Here is a 17865-nt window from a genome sequence, read left to right as displayed (position 1 = left end):
ATCTTCAATGGGCTTGCACGAAAATAGAGTCCACAAAACAGATCTGGAACAAATCTTTTAAACCAGTAACAAATCTTATCAAATAAGATTTGAACAAAAGATAACAACTTTCACAATTTAAACCAAATCAAATCCTCTTCAACAGATTTGATTCCACTATATTATATTCCAGATAGCACAGAGAAGCTTCTTCAATAACCCTAACTTGATTATCAAGAAATCCATCCAAAGCTTCTAGAAAAATCAGCCAAACACACAGCAGATCCGCAGGGACAAATGTCACAACACGATGTTACAACAACTGCTTCGACATCAGGTTGTTTTTGAAAAAATGCAGACAACCAAAAGTAACAACAGACTCTACTCCCACACTAATCCTATCTCGAGGAGCTCACACCAGCACTCAGAACTACGTGCTAGCGTGATCGTCGTCCGAATCTGAATTCAGAACGACCAAGTCTATGTACACCATCCGTCCTCCTCTCGCTACCGCGATGCGCTCCTGTTCCAGCATCTCAACCCTAGTTTCCCCCGAAGGGTGAACCATCATGAACCAGTCCGCCATGGACATCTGACAAAGGGCGTAGTCCGCCAAAGCACACACAGAAGACGCGATGGTCAACTCCAAAGAATTATGTAAATAATAAATCCAATAGGTAAAGATAAGGAGTAGCCACTTAGGCTTATAAGTTAGAGATAACATCCTAGGGTTGTATATTTCACAATGAATATAAACGATAATAATGACAATTAACATGCATCAAATAGGATTAATAATTATCAATCACACTCAGCAACTAAGTCAGTATGCATGTTGCATGAAATGCAATGCCGGTAAACCAAATGCATTCCGGAACGGATGGGCATCAACGAGTCAATCCTAGCACCAGCAACGGTGGGACCATTTCCGCTCGCGTGTCTCTTACACCACACAAAGTGTAGTCAGATCAGCAGTGAACCCGAAGGTCTGCCATTTCCGTTTGCTACTAAGAATCACTGCAGTGTTCTTATATGGAAATCCGGGTCTTATGACCATTTTGGAATCCACCGAGGTCCGAAGTCCGTCTCGTGTTAATACCTCAAAATGAGTGCATGAATGCAAAGTGATTAGCCAAACAACGTCTCCGACCTCACTCGACACGTCGCCACGTGTTCTAACTAACTTATTTGTCTCTAAAAAGAATACCCTAAGGTAAAAGTCGATTTTGCGACAAAATACAATTAATCAGAAAAAGAGTGCAAACACTCACGATAACTCTTCGAGTCATCAATGCTCCCACGAAGTCTCACGCTTCAGTGGAGTCTTATACAATCACGAAGTCTCACGCTTCAGTGAAGTTTTATGCTTTCACAAGGTCTCACGCCTCAGTGAATTTACACACTTGCACGAAGTCTCACGCTTCAATGAAGTTTCATGCTGTTCACGAGGTCTCACGCCTCAGTGAAGATCCATGCTTTCCACGAGGTCTCACGCCTCAGTGAAGATTCACGCTTTCACAAGATCTCACGCCTCAGTGAAGCTTCTCGGCTCATCCCTTGGATGGCTAAACAAACTGCTCAACGAGCGAAGGAGTATCAACATACTCAGAACTTACAGTTTCCCTAAAACTTGGACTCGACGACAATTCTCATTTTCCAAAACTGATATTCAATCCTAAGCTTGCATCCGAGATTGTTATCATTATTTAACGGTTTAGAGGTTGTTTAATATCTTGTGAATTTTCCTTGTAAAAATAGTTTCCTTTTAGTCTTATCGTATTTCCTATAAGTTTTCAAAGATCCCATAATCCCAATGTAATCCCCAGAGAATGTCTCGATCCACTTAAAACACTAACAAGGCCCGAACTCCGTTCGTCCCGTCAAACTTTCTCAAAATCTCATAAAATTTTGGCATGACCTGCCCGTAATCCTCACTCTCCAGTACCACAGATATAGGTGTAATGGCATAGTTAAATTAGCACAGTCCAACAATCATAGCACATATATTAACACATCCTAGATTAACCATGTAGCACTTAGCATATAGAGCAGATATCACACATCCTAAATAAACCATTTAGCACATAACATGTAAGTCAGTCTCAAAAACAATTAATAGATGACTAATCATCATTGTCAGCCGAAGCCTCAGAAAACATTTTTCTCAATCAAACACAAACAAGTGCATAAACAGTAAATCAAGTCGAATTCGTCGACACCTAAAGCATTAACTAATAGTTCAGTGAGAAGCCCTCACCTGTAGATTCTCCAGGATTCTCTTCAAATGCTCCTACACAATCAGCTCCTTGTTCTTCAGGGAATTCCTCAAAATAACCTTAGAGTAAAAACCACAAAATTCCACCAAAATCTATCAGAAACTCAGCAATCAATACTCACTAAGGTTACACGAAGTAGCATATACTCCGAGGTACGATAATCTAGCGCGAAAGGACAAGTTTTTTAAAAAAGAATTTTCTTCCTCCTCCTAGGGTAGCTCTCGGCCACACATGGTAATTGTGTGTGTCGATTTTTCTTCGATCAAACTTGGTTCCTAGGTTATCATTAGCCGTAACTAAGGTTAATCTAAACTCGGAAAAATTATCGGATCGAAAACTGTCGCAGGGGTATTTTGGTCATTATTTTCAGCTCAGAATTTCAAAATCAGAATTTCGAAAAACAAATTAGATGGGGTTGATACTAACGACGATTATGACGACTAATCTTACTAACGTTAAGCATAGTCGAGGGTTTTAAGCCCAAAGGTTGGAACTTTAGCCAAAAATGGGTATTATGAGCAGAATTGAAACTCGGCGGCATTTCGGCGAGAATCGGCGAATTGTAATCCGCTAAACATGCTCAGGGGCACGCAGGGAATAAGTTTAGATAGAAAGATGAAGTTATCTGGATAGTTTTGCAAAAACCTCAAAACTAGGAGCACAGAAAAGTATAGAGAAAAGCGGCAGAATTTACGTTTAGAAGTAAGGAAAAGCGTCAGTACCTTGAGACCTACGCGTAACAACGAGCTGTGGGACGATCAGACAAGAATCGGCGAAAAGCTCTCCTCCTCCTTCTCCTCTCCAAGTCGCGGATTGTGTGTGTGTGTTTGTGAGGTTTTTGTTTTTCATTTTTCAAGCTACAACAACATATATATAGTGAATGAAATGGAAGATATTTTGTAAAGATTGGATAAGGATGAATAGATATTTATCAAAGATCGGATAAGTATGAATAGATATTTATCAAAGATATTTTGAGAAGATATTTTGTGAAGATATTTTTGAGAATATATTTTGTAAACCGGTACAGATTTGTTTAAATATCGGAGGATTTAGCTCATAGAGTTAAGATAAAAATATGAGAGTTATTCCGATTCTTTCCTACTGATTCCAACATATTTTAGACACGATATTCTCCCCGCTGAATCTTCTAATTCTTCAAAGAAATATCGGTATGATTTTTGGTTTTCGAGGCTTGTTTTTAATGCTTACCGGCTTCAAATGCACTTTATGGTTTTGACCTCGGATGCAGAAACTTCCTTCTGAAGAAAGATTTGGAACGTCGATTAGAGTGGGCTTACGCGGATGAAATCTTTATTTGAAGCTCCGAACAGAAAAAATCTTCATCGTCGGTTGATTTTAGGTTTTCTTGAACTATCAGGGTTTTAGTTTCGGCAAACTTCCGAGGATTGGAATCGGACGTTCATACATGCTAGGGTTTCGCCTCGAAATGCTTGTTATATATGGATTAAGAGAAGTTCTAACATTTCTCTGAAGATTTTTGGAATTAGTTTCCATCGTGACTTTAAGTGGAAACTAGCTATTTACTAGGGTTTCTGCCCTAGGTTTAAGCGTATATCGATCGTGTTATACCTTTTATCGACTTTGATGAAATCCTTAGACTTTTCCTGAACTTTCTCCTTCATAAATTTATTCCATTCGATAAACTTTTGTTCAGGTTTTTCCTTCACGATGCGTCAAGCCTAATCGTAAATGGAAATCTCTTCCACTTATTCTAAGCTTAAAAACTTGGGTCTTACACTTAACGCTATTAGGCGATGGAGATCCTTCCGCCGAAGCTTAGCTGCTCGAGTTGGAGATCGGGTGGTAGGCGGTGGAGTAGAGGTGTAGGAGGCAGCCTTGCTTCTTTTATTGGGGACTATGTTTGAGTCTCATTTTCCATATGAGAACTCTGTTATTAAAGCTTTGCTTCCACCACTGTTAAAGTGCGCATGCTTATTCTGAACCTTACTTATGGTATTGTAAACTATTATTACAATATATCGGGAAACAGGTTATTTAAATAAAGTTAAGATATGTTTCCAACCCTATGCTATTTAGTCACTTTCAAAAAAAAATACCCTTGGATTTTAGGGATTGCAGAATAGTCCTTAGACTTTGTTAGGTTACTTAATGTGATTCCTCAGTTGAGAAATTGGGGCGTTACACCCTGAACAAAAAAAAATTGCACTTAATTTCCTATATAATTTTTTTTGAACCCCCTGAAAATTTTAAATTATACTAGTTGACTAAATTTTGCACCTATTTGCACCAAAGACCCACCTATTTGCACAACTATGACTTGTATAATTTATGATGTATAATTATATTATAGTTTTCTTAATTATAATTTTACCAATGTGTTCATTTCAAAAATTTGAACCCCTTGACCTCGGGGTCCTGGATCTGCCACTAATGGAAGTATTGTACAACTACACCAAACTCCAAACATATATATTATCAATTTGCATGAAAGGATATTAGTTAAACTTAAAATTAAACCATCTTCTAATAATTGAATATTAAAAAATACATATGTCGTCTCTCTTATGGTTTGGAACCTTGTAGATGGAAGAGAAGAGCTTTGAGGACTAATTGCAACAAAAAACGTCTTAAGAGATGGGAATAACTGAAGATTCTTTTCTCTTCAAGCTCGTATTTTCCTAATATTTCCCACTAGGAGAAAATAACGCCGAAGAGAAAGAAAATATAAATATCAAGTCGACGATTGAGCATTAGGATGCAGACGTGCAGATAAAGTAAAGGCACTTTACACTCTGTGTATTTTCATTTTTTGAAATATATACTTTGATATAGTATTTTTTTGGTTAAAACAAAGTAAATTAGAACTTAACTCACTTTTTATTTGCAAGATTGGGACTATGGACAAAAAGGGAAACTTGACCCGAATAAAACTAGAGCCTACAACATCAACCATTAGCGAATGAATAAGCTTTTAGGGAGGATTCCCACAATAAGGAACAAAGTAACCAACAAAGGAACCAATGAAAAATAAAACCCAAAATTTTCCGACAACGCCCACCAGCTCCCACTTAATAAGACGTGAGCGCATAAATTTGAGCTGCAATTTAGTTAAGAGCAACATTATTTGTACAATCATATCTTGTCCAACCTTTTCCCATCAAAATGATACTTTACACGCTAGTCAGAACACCATGTAGCTCCATACAAATGAAAAACCAACAACCGTGACCTCCTCTATTAATTGTGTTTCAAATATAGATAAAAGAGGAAAAACACCTAAATAAGCTAATTTTCAACAAATTACATCAACTCTCTTGACAAATGACAAAGTCAACTAAGCCAATAGAGAATGAATTACTTGACATGCTAAGTGCTAAACAAAGAGAATACATAAAAATACAAGCTAAAATGCGGCTTCTCATCTCCAGCAGGTTTAATGTTGTGACTTTATGCGAATATCCATTTTTAGTTGTCCACAACCAAAAAAGTTGGATGGAATCAAAAGGAACACACTTGAAGAAGCATCGCCAAAGGCTTGAATGATCTTGGAAACAAATTTCAAGATTAGAGTGCTTCCTCGAGACCTAGCCAAGATATCATAATGAAACTCTGCCATAGATTTAGGGCCAATGCAACTAATATGAACTGTGTTCCTCAGAAGCTCAAGTTTATTGTGAACAATGAACGGATGAGAATCATTTTGCTCTTGGAGAACTATTTCTTTTTTGTCAGTATTTAGAAAAACAATGATAAATTTATCATATGTAAACTGTACTCCAGAGCCTACATGTCTATGGCAGAAATGGAGGGATAACTCTTTCGATGAGGCAACAAAGTCACAAGCTATATGTTGGCATAAAATCGGGACATAGACACAATCCTGTTAAGTTCAAACGCTAGATATATCGTTTATCATATTTTGAATGTTCTATAATTGGTCGCCTCTCTGATTCCCTTCATTATTTTCATGTTCTATGGGCCTATTAATTTGTGTTTATGGTTTTCATTTTCACTTAATACAAAAATAGTGGTGACAACTTATTTGGTTAAATTTTAATAAAGATTTTCCTTGAATAGATTTTTGGAGATGGCTTCAAATCTGGAAATAAAAAAAATTGTTTTTTTCTTCTTCTATTTTCTGTGGATAAGCCTCGGAAAATAATTACAATTAAAACACGGTGGCAAGCAAGTAAATCATGTTCTCACTAAGTAGTAAGTACTGTCTTATTTTAGGTTAAACTCTCTCACACCATAAAATATGGCCTTGTTCAGATTGTATTTATAAAATATAGGAAGCACTTGATTAATTGTTTGTTATGTATCATCCTCAGTAGGTGCATGGGAACAAGTCGCATTCGTCCATTTTGTATGAGAGTCCTTTTTATTTACACTATTCTTTTTTTTCAAATTGTTATATGGAATTCAATTTTCCACCAAAAGCACTCAATTTCTCACCTCTTCCCCCTTTTAATGTAGTAATTTTCTAAAATGCCCCTTCTTTACTGTTTTCCCAATTTTTGAAAAGGTTGTATATTTTTAACATAGTGGGATTTTAAAATCAGTAGTTTGTGTGTTTTAAACATACTGGTTTTTTAACATCTTGGTATTTTTTTTTTTTAATATACCAAGGTTTAGAAAACAAGCTAGTGCATTTTTTTTTTTAGAAAGTGGAAATATAGCTAGTGCATTTTTATCAGACGATTGAAAATCGGTACTGTGTTTTTTGCCTGCCAAGGTTTAAAATATGGTAGTGTATTTTTAATGTAGCATTTTCTTAACATATCAGGATTCAAAAATCGGTATGTGTTTTATTGTTTAGGGAAAAATCCTATTAGCGGTGTGAGAGTCTAACGCTCTGTTTGGATGCAGAGTGGAAAATGAGAGGAAGGAATATAAGAGGAAAGAACATAAGAGGAAAGAATATAAAGGGAAAATGAGATGATTTTAAAGTTGTTTGTTTTGAGAGAAAAATGAAGGGGAATGAAAGGAAAAGTGAGAATAATAAAAAAAGTATAATATATAATTACTCTTTTGCCCTTTATATAAAAAAGTTTCATAAATAATTCAAATAATTTTAAAATGCAATATTATACATTTTATATAGAACTATAATTAAATTATGACATTTTATATTATACTGAAGTTGTAATTCTAATTATTATAAGACAGATCAACGTTTTTTAAGGTAAAAATATATGAACGTTAATTTATTATTATTTTTAAAAACCAAATGAATCATTCGTTATTAAAGTAAAATGAGGGTTGTAAAAAAAAAGTAAAATGAGGGTATAATTATAATTGACACACTTTCCACTATGCACTGTTCATTTTCTTTGCTATCTTGCAGTGATTTCTAAACGGCGGGTGTGTGGTACGGTTTTCACCTTGTTTTCCTTTCCATGGGTGAAACAAACACACTAGCACAGTGTTTTCCAGTCACTTTCCATGCTATAGTTTTCCAGCCCCCTTGCTTTCCACCTATCCAAACAGAGTGTAATTGCCATTGTTTTAGGAATGAGAAGACCAAGACTTATTGTAACCAAATTTTCAGCTTATGGTATTCACACAGTGTCTCTAATCAAGACAATTAAATGCCTTCTTCTTTCCTATTTAATCGATGTCACATATTGATTATCACGATGTGCTTCACGGCGAAAGATTTGTTCTGGGACTTCCAAATGCAGTAGATGAAGCAGGAGTAGACATTGACCTTCGTAAACATCCAATAAATCCACTCTTCCAACCATCCCTGCTGAGGTTTACCATTTTTAGCAAGTTTGTCGTGGAAACTTTTCTCACATGAGATGTTATCAACCTTAGAGGCTTTTATTTCCTTGTCAGGGACAACAAGCATTTCAGCCTGTGTGCTGCTTCTATAGATGGATTGGCCTTGTTGAGACTTGTGGGTAATTATCCACCTCTCTAATAATCTCTGCTTTGCCATTCTCTCGAGTTTTAAATCCTATATAAAACATATATCGGGTTTTAATTCTTGAACACATGATTAAAGTACATGTAGTGTGTTTTTAAAATCCGATAGTGTATTTTTATTGTAGTGTTTTCTTAAGATGCAGGAATTGAAAACCTGACATATGTTTTGTTTAGGATTTAAAGCCCGGTAGAGAGGCAAAGAATAAATTATCAGTGAGGTGAAAAATGTCCCTCAAGTCTCAACAAGGCCAATTCATCTCCAGAAGCAGCACACTGGCTGAAATGCTTAATGTCCCTGACAAGAAAAATATTGCTAAATTGTTAAATGTAAAATAAAAAATGTAATTTATAATTTTTCATTATTTTCACAATATTTTCAATTTCTAAAATTAAAATTAAAATTTTAATTTATAATTTTTCATTATTTTCACAATATTTTCAATTTCTAAAATTAAAATTAAAATTTTAATTTATAATTTTTCATTATTTTCTCTATATTTTCAATTTTCAATTATAATTCGAAGTTATGGTTAATTTTAATTTTAATTAAATAAGACCATATTAAATAAGGTGAGTCATGATTGTATGTTGTGACAAAAAAATAGAATGGTTTTTTCTTCTTTGAGGGAAAATGGATGAATTTGGGGGTGCACAGAAAGGTTCACAAAACTCACCTCTCTCTCTCTCTCTCTAATTATATGTGAAACCTTACTGTTATTGGGGCCGCAAAAGTGTAGTGGTACAATATAAATAAAGACTTACTGCAATCAAACTTCAATTACAATAAATGACCAATTCCAGTTTCAACTCACATCACCAAATTGTATACAAAAAAATAACAAAAACTCACATCGCCAAATGAAACCATAACTTTAACCATGTTCCTCCATCATTTGACTCTGCAAGGGTATCAGAACTCAAATTTTGAACTTGAAATACAGCTATTTTTCCATTACAAAATTATGATGCATGTGTACCATGCCATCACTAGTTCAACATTCCACATTATTGAAAAGCATTCAAAGATTAAAAAGCATCAGTGTAACTGAAGCAAGGGTACACGCAGTATGCCCCACAATGCAAAGACTTAAAACCTAATAATAATAAAATCAGAACCAGTTCGTAAGTTAGACTCCATAAAGTCATCAGGCGAAGTGCGAACCCACATACCCTTTGGAAGATATGTATTAGAACGTTCAAAATGTTGATCATCAAAATATTTCCAAAGTCAGCAAATGCACCTTGTCAAGCAACTTTTCTCGTCAAAGTTCTTCCAGTTGGAATCTGTTGGGCGGGCTTGAGCAGGAAGTCTCCAGATCCAGAACTCCAATTGACCCCAGCCTTCATTGGAGGCGGACGGGTTTGCCCCAAGGATTGTCTTCGAGTACCAATAGACATATTGGCCAACTTCTCAGCTGTTTCTGAAACCCCACGTGCGGTCCTCCCTTTCTTTATAGAAGCTGCCAACCAAACAAACACCTTTGAGCTTATTTCCAGATTATAGAAGCAACTACCAACACACCTTCGGTAGTAAAAATTTACTTATGCATTAATTATAGTTGGCATCAAGATCGAATGGTTATTATAGGACCACTATAAGTATTTGCAGTTCTTGTGAATCCTCCACAAAACTTAGTCCCAACAACAAAATTAACTGACACAATAACAATTAACCAAAAACATTGACAGAAGTGCTTACTCGGGCTCTCTTTTCCTGGTGGTTGATATTTTGACTGTTGAGTAGTCTTCAATGACTTCTTGTTCTTAATTCCATCCTTCAGGAGAGCCAGGAACAATGATAAGAACGAGAGTTTGAGAAAACAATGAGTTTATTAGGGACAACAAATAATCCAGCAGACTGAAGTCAAAATAGAGAACAAGTGAACAACTCACCTCACTTGCCATATCCAGCTTCCGTTGCACACCTGTAATGTTTAGAAAATGAATGAGAATCATGTTGTGCATTAACTACGTAAAATGGAGTATGCCACTAACAAAAAGGCCTACATCTTTGTTACTTAAACAACCCCAACAGGCATTAAACTTTAATCAGGTGTTGTATAATAGGCCTTATACTATATCACAACATCTTGTACTGAGGTCCTACAAAGCGTACCAAACAGACCCTCAGCTGAATTTGATATTCATAGTTTTGTTCATTAAGATGTAAAGTAGCTATTTAAAAATGTATACAAGATGGGAATTTTCCAGCTATAAGACTAACAGATATTTCTGACAAGACTGAAAAACATGACTACGATCAACTGAAGCCAGAATAAAAAATGATGCATGTAAAGATCACCTGAAGGTAAAGAAGGATGTGATTTCAGGGAAGAGAAGCTATTAGTGGGTTTTTTATTAGGCAAAGCACCAGGGTATCTTTTGACCACTTGCCGATCCACAGTTCCCCTGGTTCCAGCTGCATCAAAAAATAGCAATTGGAAGTTTAGTAGCCCCTCCAACAGACCTGATAGAAATTTCTTCGGAAAAATATACTAAATAAAATTACAAACCAGATGGAGGAGTTCCAGTTACTGCTCTGGGGCGAAGGGATGGAGGGATGTAAAAGCAACTCTACAAGAAATTATTGATTAAAAAGAAAGTTTAAAAGCTGCATACACAAAGCAAGATATAGTTTGTGCTGAAACGATAAAGACTATTTAAAAGAAACTGGCGCATAGTACGAATTAGTTTGAGGAAAACCTGGAAAAAAGGATGTTGAAGGGCCTCTGCTGCGGTTGGTCTCTTGCAAGGATCCCATTCACAAAGTGACTACAGAAATATAAAAGAACAGAACAAGTACATAGCACTTTATTAGTTGTGAAATGGAGGACAGATCTAAATTGCTAAGAAATAAAAGCAAAACTACTTACTCTGATAAGGTTGATGGCATTATCACTTCTAGATGGGATCAGTACAGAGAGATCTACGCTAGCAAGCTGTAGAGTTTAAATACACAGAAGACAATATTTAGCTGAAAGACAATACTCATCTTAATATATACAGTAACAATAGACAACATCCCATACCAAATGTAAGGTACTAGCACAATAAAACAGGGACTCGTATCATGCTTACAAAGTCAAAACAAGTAATTTAACACAGAAAACATAGGTTAGTAGACTGCTTTAGCTGCCACAGGTCACACCTAGCACATTAAATAGCAACTGGGACCCCCATAGCTGGTCACCAGAAACAGAAAGGCCCAAATAAGAAAAACTAACCTGTGGGAACTCATAATTGATATCCCTAGCAAGTTGGAGTCCATCTGCCCAAGATTCAGTGGTTGGACTACCTATCACACTGCATATTTTGTAGATCTCATCTGCTTCACTGCATAGACAGTTATACCGGAGCATGTTAATTTCCAACACAGTCACTAAACAAGATGCTTTACACCAAGATTTCACTTACATCTATACTAAGCCATAAGCTCATTACAATTTTCAACCAAAAAAATTATGAAAAGTATGTCCAGTCAAATGAGGGAACATGGTACTTGTTTAAGACTGCAGCCAGATGCCATGGATATGTAGATTCCCTAATAAAGATTTATTGGCTCCAGATGGGGAGAGAATGAGGTTAATACCTGGTACCAGGAAATAGAGGACGGAGAGTGAACAACTCAGCCATAATAGCACCCATTGCCCACATGTCTGGAAGAAAAATGAAAAACTAAATGTTAGCATGGTACTCACCATCATCACTACAAGTCTCCAAGTAATGCATGAGTCAGTACCAGTTTCTTGCTTATGACATCATTACAATTTAATCTATATCAGGTGCTTACCAACTTTAGAGCTATACAGGTAAGACTGCAGCAGGACTTCAGGAGCACGATACCTAATCAGAGGCCATTGTACATGTTATTAAAAGACAAACACAGTGTCTTATGCATCTATAATAGTGTATTCAAGTTCAAGATACATACCACCGAGTGGATACATATTCAGTATAAGGTGGGTGTGAACTGATCTCTCGGGCTAGGCCGAAATCAGAAACTTTGATGATATCCTTGGTTACCAGCAAGTTTTCTACAAAAGTAGCACACCTTGTATCAATGCAGCAAAACTTAGTAGCAGAGTAATAGATCAAACCAGGCACCTATATGCATTTTTCTCATGATATGCAATTCAATCAATCAGCAAACTAAAATTATATTAAAAACAAAATAGAAAATAGAAAGGGAGAGTTAGTGATGAGAAAAAAATGCTAATATTATACACCTTCTAGGCCATATAACATAAATTATAAATCAACTCTTATTGCCACTTTATCAAGACTCAAGAGTGTACCAAAGATATGAATAAGTACCAGGCTTAAGATCACGATGAAAGTATCCACGCTGGTGCATGTAAGCAAGGCCTTGGAAAACTTGAAAACACCAATTTCTAACTTCATCTTCAGAAAATAGTTTCTCCCTCTTTTTCATAAGTTGGTAAAGGTTGCAGTCCTAGATCACCCCAAATAGACTTAAAAAGGTTAGTATCCACATCAGCTACCATTATGCTATAAAACCTAGCCACTTACCATGTACTCAAAAACAAGGTACAGAATGTCACATTCTCGAATAACTTCTTTAAGCTTCACAACGTTTGGGTGATTCATTTTTCGTAAAGACTGCCATAAGAGAAATTACAGAATAAATATATGTAGAAGCATAAACAATACATAGAACATGAGGCTTAGGAAAGGTTAGCAAGATGTGATACCTTGACTTCTCTAAGGTTTACACACTCCTCCCAAGAGTAATATTTCTTCTTCATTTTCTTAATCGCAACCTGTAATTTTATGATCAGTTAGAAAAACATACAGTCAAACTTTACATTGAACACCAACCGCATTCCAATTAAATCATACTTACAACTTCACTGTTTTGCTTACTAATGGCTCTCCAGACACTACCAAATGTTCCATCACCAACTTCCTTGATTAACTTGTATCTGAGTTCAAGGAAGAAAAAAGAACCTTAAACAAAGATATGCAACAATATAAAAGAGAGGAAATAGCAATTTCTGCAACAAATATTCACCTCTCCATTGTTTGCAAAGAACCCTACGCAGCTTTATTCAAAAAGCATACACAAACGAACAAAAAATTTATGGCAATTATCTCTAGTAGACAATGCTTAGTACGGAGTACAAAATATTGCAGATATCTGCTTGTCCAGCAAACTCCACTGTCAGTTCTCTGTCATGACAAAAATATGGCAAAAACCAAAAAAATCTGACGGATGTGCTGGATAGCTTTATTGGTAGATAGACCCATGGTTTTGCAATGGTAACGGGATGCAGGTGGTTGAAATGAACAAGTACTGGAGATCATACTGACACTTCCAAGGCCTAAACAAAATGGTTGATCAAAGCTACAGCATCAATCTCCAGCTAAAATCAACGAGACCCGAGACTTCAGAATTTTAATAATAGTCACTTAATATAAACAACATAGGAGTTGTTAAAGAACTTTCAGATCAATGATGTTCAGTCACCACCAATGCCCATCAAGAGAACCAATACAATGACAAATGACTACAGTCTGCAATGTTTCAATGTGATTGCTAATCAAATACTTAAGATGCAGACAGCATCCAAAACTCAGACATCAATCTATATCTTTCAGCCCTGTAGAAGAAAGAAGAGGTTGAGTTTAACTTTAGTAAATTAAAATAGATTAAGATGACAACAACTCCATGATAGATCTCTTACCCAGAAGAGGATTTTGTGATGTTTTAACTGGATATTGGGTCAGCAATGCACTGTCGAAGGAACCCTTGTCAAGTAACAACTTTTTTACAGGTTTTAGGCATAGGAGAATAATAAGGTCTTACTTGTATAAGTTTTCTAAAGATGCAGCATCTGTCTCAGAAGAAACAAGCATCACGTACACAGTGCTGATCATTAAACGAGAACAGACAACTAAGTGCAATTAACAAATGAAACCAAAAGAAAATCTCCAAGGATGAAGAATCGCCAGTCAAGCATTTCTTGGAATGAAAACAACCGATACTTGAAGCAACTTGACCAGAAAAGAACTCCTTCCATGTCTCGAAAAATAAATCAGGAACCTTAATATTCAAACCCAAATCACCCTGCAATAAAGAGACATGAACAAACCTCAGATTAGATTAATAATTCTATAATAATACATATGGCCAACACAAGTAGGTCACAACAATAATTGGAATGACAGGGAATGAGGTAAATTCCAATGCTTCAACAATATCAAAATCAAAAGGGTATGCAGCATCAATCCAACTTAATTTGTTACTAATGGTTAAATTCAAAATCATATAGAAAGTCGGAAGCTTTTCCAGTAATAAAAAATCAAAAGTCGCCAGGCAATGATCCTGGTATATCAACAGAAATCTAAACTCCTGAAATAAAAACTCCAGATGACCCAAAAGTTGCAATTATATAAACATTCTTTCTATGTCCTGGACTCGTTATTTAAAGCCATTTGAGTCATTTCAATTAATCCACAAAGCTAAAATCAAGAAATCATCACACCCTAATTCGTGTAGTGAACAAATTCCTCATGAAATTCCACAAAGAGTATCGAAGTTGAAAACCATTTACATATGATGAGAAATAAGCTTCAAATCGAGTCTCAAAGGACAAACCCAACTCCAAACTTCAACTAACGCCCGAAAACAAAAAGCAATACAAAATAAATAGTCAAGTATTCCCTTGCTGCAAGACACCATGGTAGTCATAAACTTATCCACGAATCGCAAAAATTATATCTCGAGTCCTGAATATGCATTTAGTCCTAAAATTAGTCCGTGAAAGTGTAATACTATGTTGGTCAAATTAGAGTTCGAGATTTGTGATACCGATGTGAGAACAAAATCAAGAAAAGAGTTGCTCATCAAGGACCATTACGAATAACTTTCTTCAATCAAGGACCAACACGAACAATACACTATTTTGCTTCATTCTCATTGGTACCACCATTTTATTACAATCAAAACACACTATATTTTTAACCTACTATTCTATTTTGTTTTGCATTTTAATTATAATATTTTCATATATGCACTGTCCCATTATAACCTAATTACCAAACCAAACACTAAATCCCTAATTTTGAGCCTAATTTGACGATTGACTCTACCAAATACCAATAAAGGATCAAATTCCTGGGCAAAACCCTATGCAGAATGCAAGGAATAATGAATACCATTCTAATGAAGCGAGATCGAAACCATCACGCGCTCATACTCCAAGCAAAACAAATCGCCTGCGACGAAACCACAACTATTAACCCCTTACAAGACCAAAACTACACTCAACCCTAGAATCACGAAACGACAGAAAACCATTCCTCAATCCATAAACGACGAAATTTCAAGAAGTTATCAACAATCGCGAAGAATCACAAAACTGAAATCGGATCTGAAACGCAGAGAGGGAAAAGCGAAACGAGGAATCGAAAAGGAGAGAAGAGAAGAGAAGAGGGAAAACCTGAAGAGCAAGGAGCATGAGGGCCGTCTCAAAGGACGGGAAGAAGGGAAGGAGATCTTTTTGTTTGTGTCTGTCTGTCTGTCTCGATCTATCTCCGCCAGCCAAACACATATACAAGCAACCCTTTTTTTATTTCCTATTCTTTCCCAACAAACTACAAATATCTCTCCTTAAATATATTTCAAAATTATAAAATTTAAATGCTAGTAAAAGATTTTGCACTCTTTTATTACTAAGGTAATTATTAAGGTTTTTTTTTCAAACTAGGGTTTTTACCGCTGCTAGCAACGACTAATTTCCTCACCACCAGTGCTCGCATAAAGCATTGACTTTTTTTATTTTACATTTGATTGTTTTCAATTAGCTTTCAGTATCAGTCTTTGTCTCTTTTCGTAAAAATTAAAAAATTAAGTTGAAAATATTTTACAAAATTAATTTGATCAAAATTAGTTTAATGATTACAAAAAATTAAAATTATAGATGTTTTTCTTTGGTGAAAAGGAAAATAGAATCAAACAAACTATAAAGCTAATAAGTTCCTAGCTAACAATTCATTAATAAGGACTATCCAACAACTTCAATGAGCATTATTGATTTGCACCTAATTCCTCAAAGTTCCATTTTTCTATTCATCTTTCCGATTTCCCAAATCACTGCAAAATAATCATCTTGCATCAATGAGATATTGATTAACGGGTGAAGGTTACTTAAAAGAGTTTCAAAATGCATATTTGTATAAACTTAGAGTAATTTGCTTGTTTCTGAGGGTATTTGAGCTAGTAGTTATCATGCAGACGCAACACCTCCATGTCGTGTTGCTATGAAATTTGAGAAGAATCAGGACACTCGAACATTGAATATATTGGTCCATCCCGGAGTGCATAATAACAGGATGTGGGAGGTGCTACACCATAACAAAACACCCAAACTCATAAACCCTAAAATGAGTAAAAGATCTTAGTACAAATGTTAAATTTGAAGTTATTTGAAAATTCAATTTGAAATCTATTGAGTAATTTTTGTCATTTGATGAAAAAACAGTTTAATTTTGGGTTTGGACGAGAAACAAATACTGAAATATGAAATTTAAATGAATGGGGATAGCATCATATGACAAATAATATTTTAAATTAAAAGATAAAACAAAATGTTTGTTATTCAGAACCCCCACCCCTATTTAGACCGGAGGAAATTTCTGAAACCCGAAATTACCCCTTTCGAACGCACCTTTAACTTGCGTGATGGTCGCAGTTTGAACCTTATTTTCCGAGTGCGAAACAGACGCACATTGAGGGTGCGATTGTGACGCACTTTGAGAGTGCATTTAAAACGCACCGGCCATTGACCATGAGTCAACAACCGGTAAAACTCATTAAATGAGTCATTAAGTGCGTCGTTACAACCTAGGTCATAGCATCTCTATAAAAAGGGCTTCCCAATCCTTCATTTTTCACACAACACCTCTCTTCTTCCTCTCCTCCTCTTCTATGCTTTTCTTATGTCTTCTTTTTAATGTTATTCTTTTGGTTTAGGGGGTTTTGAGTGGTTGGGGTTATGTGGATGTTATCCCCGACATTAGCAACTTTGAGTACTTTGAAAGTGAAATTTCAAATTCAGAGTGCCAAAGTTGCTAATGTAGGGGTGAGGTGACCATCCTTGCTCATCCTCGCTTGTTCAAAGTACTCAAAGTTGCTAAATAGAATAGTTCCAAGCTCCAGTAGAAAATGCCCTCCGAAGTCTCCTTTTTGTGATGGAAACATCAAGGCTCACCCAGGCTCAGGTGGCTGCACTAGATCCATCCGGGATGCCGAGGAGGAAAAGACAAGGAAGAGGAGCTCATAAGCCAAGGAAGAGGACCTGAAGAAGAAGAAGACTCCCTCCTGATTGTATCCCATATGTGGGGGGGGTCATTGTACTTGTATATGTCAAGTACTGGGGTTAGGACTTAGGGTCTAGGGGTCATTGTACTTGTATGTTCGAAAACTTTATAATTTATCATCAAAAAATTATGAATAAAGTCCTTTTCTTGTATATGATTATGTTCATATTTGTTTCATCATGTTTCTGTTTCATATCCGGTTCTGGTTTCGAGTTGCAAATCGCACTCTTAGGGTACGTCTTAGACGCTGCTCCAAGGAGCGTCTGCAACGCACCATGTAGAAGCGTCTAACACGCACATTGAGAGTGCGATTAATTCAGAACTTGTGTCGTGTACAGGGACCCTGGCATGG

The 17865-nt window shown here is 36.0% G+C and overlaps 1 protein-coding gene across 1 annotated transcript; it reads right to left on the bottom strand.

Annotated features, from left to right (window-relative positions):
- Window positions 1-9079: 9079 nt before the first annotated feature.
- Window positions 9080-15772, bottom strand: LOC130710868 (cyclin-dependent kinase F-4-like). Its single transcript, XM_057560253.1, has 19 exons — window positions 15635-15772; window positions 13999-14259; window positions 13877-13926; window positions 13204-13792; window positions 13036-13114; window positions 12884-12952; window positions 12702-12791; window positions 12486-12624; window positions 12103-12205; window positions 11962-12014; window positions 11761-11827; window positions 11396-11504; window positions 11045-11110; window positions 10875-10943; window positions 10685-10745; window positions 10474-10590; window positions 10065-10096; window positions 9871-9946; window positions 9080-9631 (listed from the first exon to the last, which is right to left on the bottom strand). Exons 4-19 carry the CDS (start codon window positions 13209-13211, stop codon window positions 9417-9419), a joined length of 1353 nt encoding a protein of 450 aa, XP_057416236.1. The 5' UTR covers window positions 13212-13792; window positions 13877-13926; window positions 13999-14259; window positions 15635-15772; the 3' UTR covers window positions 9080-9416.
- Between the last annotated feature and the right edge of the window lie 2093 nt (window positions 15773-17865).

Source organism: Lotus japonicus, chromosome 4 (assembly GCF_012489685.1).
Source record: "Lotus japonicus ecotype B-129 chromosome 4, LjGifu_v1.2".
Taxonomy (NCBI): domain Eukaryota; kingdom Viridiplantae; phylum Streptophyta; class Magnoliopsida; order Fabales; family Fabaceae; genus Lotus; species Lotus japonicus.
The sequence above is the reverse complement of the archived record's forward strand: the minus strand, read 5'-3'. Positions and strand labels throughout refer to the sequence as shown.

Bases quoted from the DNA above. Each gene is read 5' to 3' on its own strand.
- LOC130710868 (XM_057560253.1), bottom strand. The intron at 12,625-12,701 runs GTAAGTGGCTAG...GGGGTGATCTAG, and splicing joins ACCTTGTTTTTGAGTACATG to GACTGCAACCTTTACCAACT. The intron at 9,947-10,064 runs GTGAGTTGTTCA...GCTCTCCTGAAG, and splicing joins AGCTGGATATGGCAAGTGAG to GATGGAATTAAGAACAAGAA.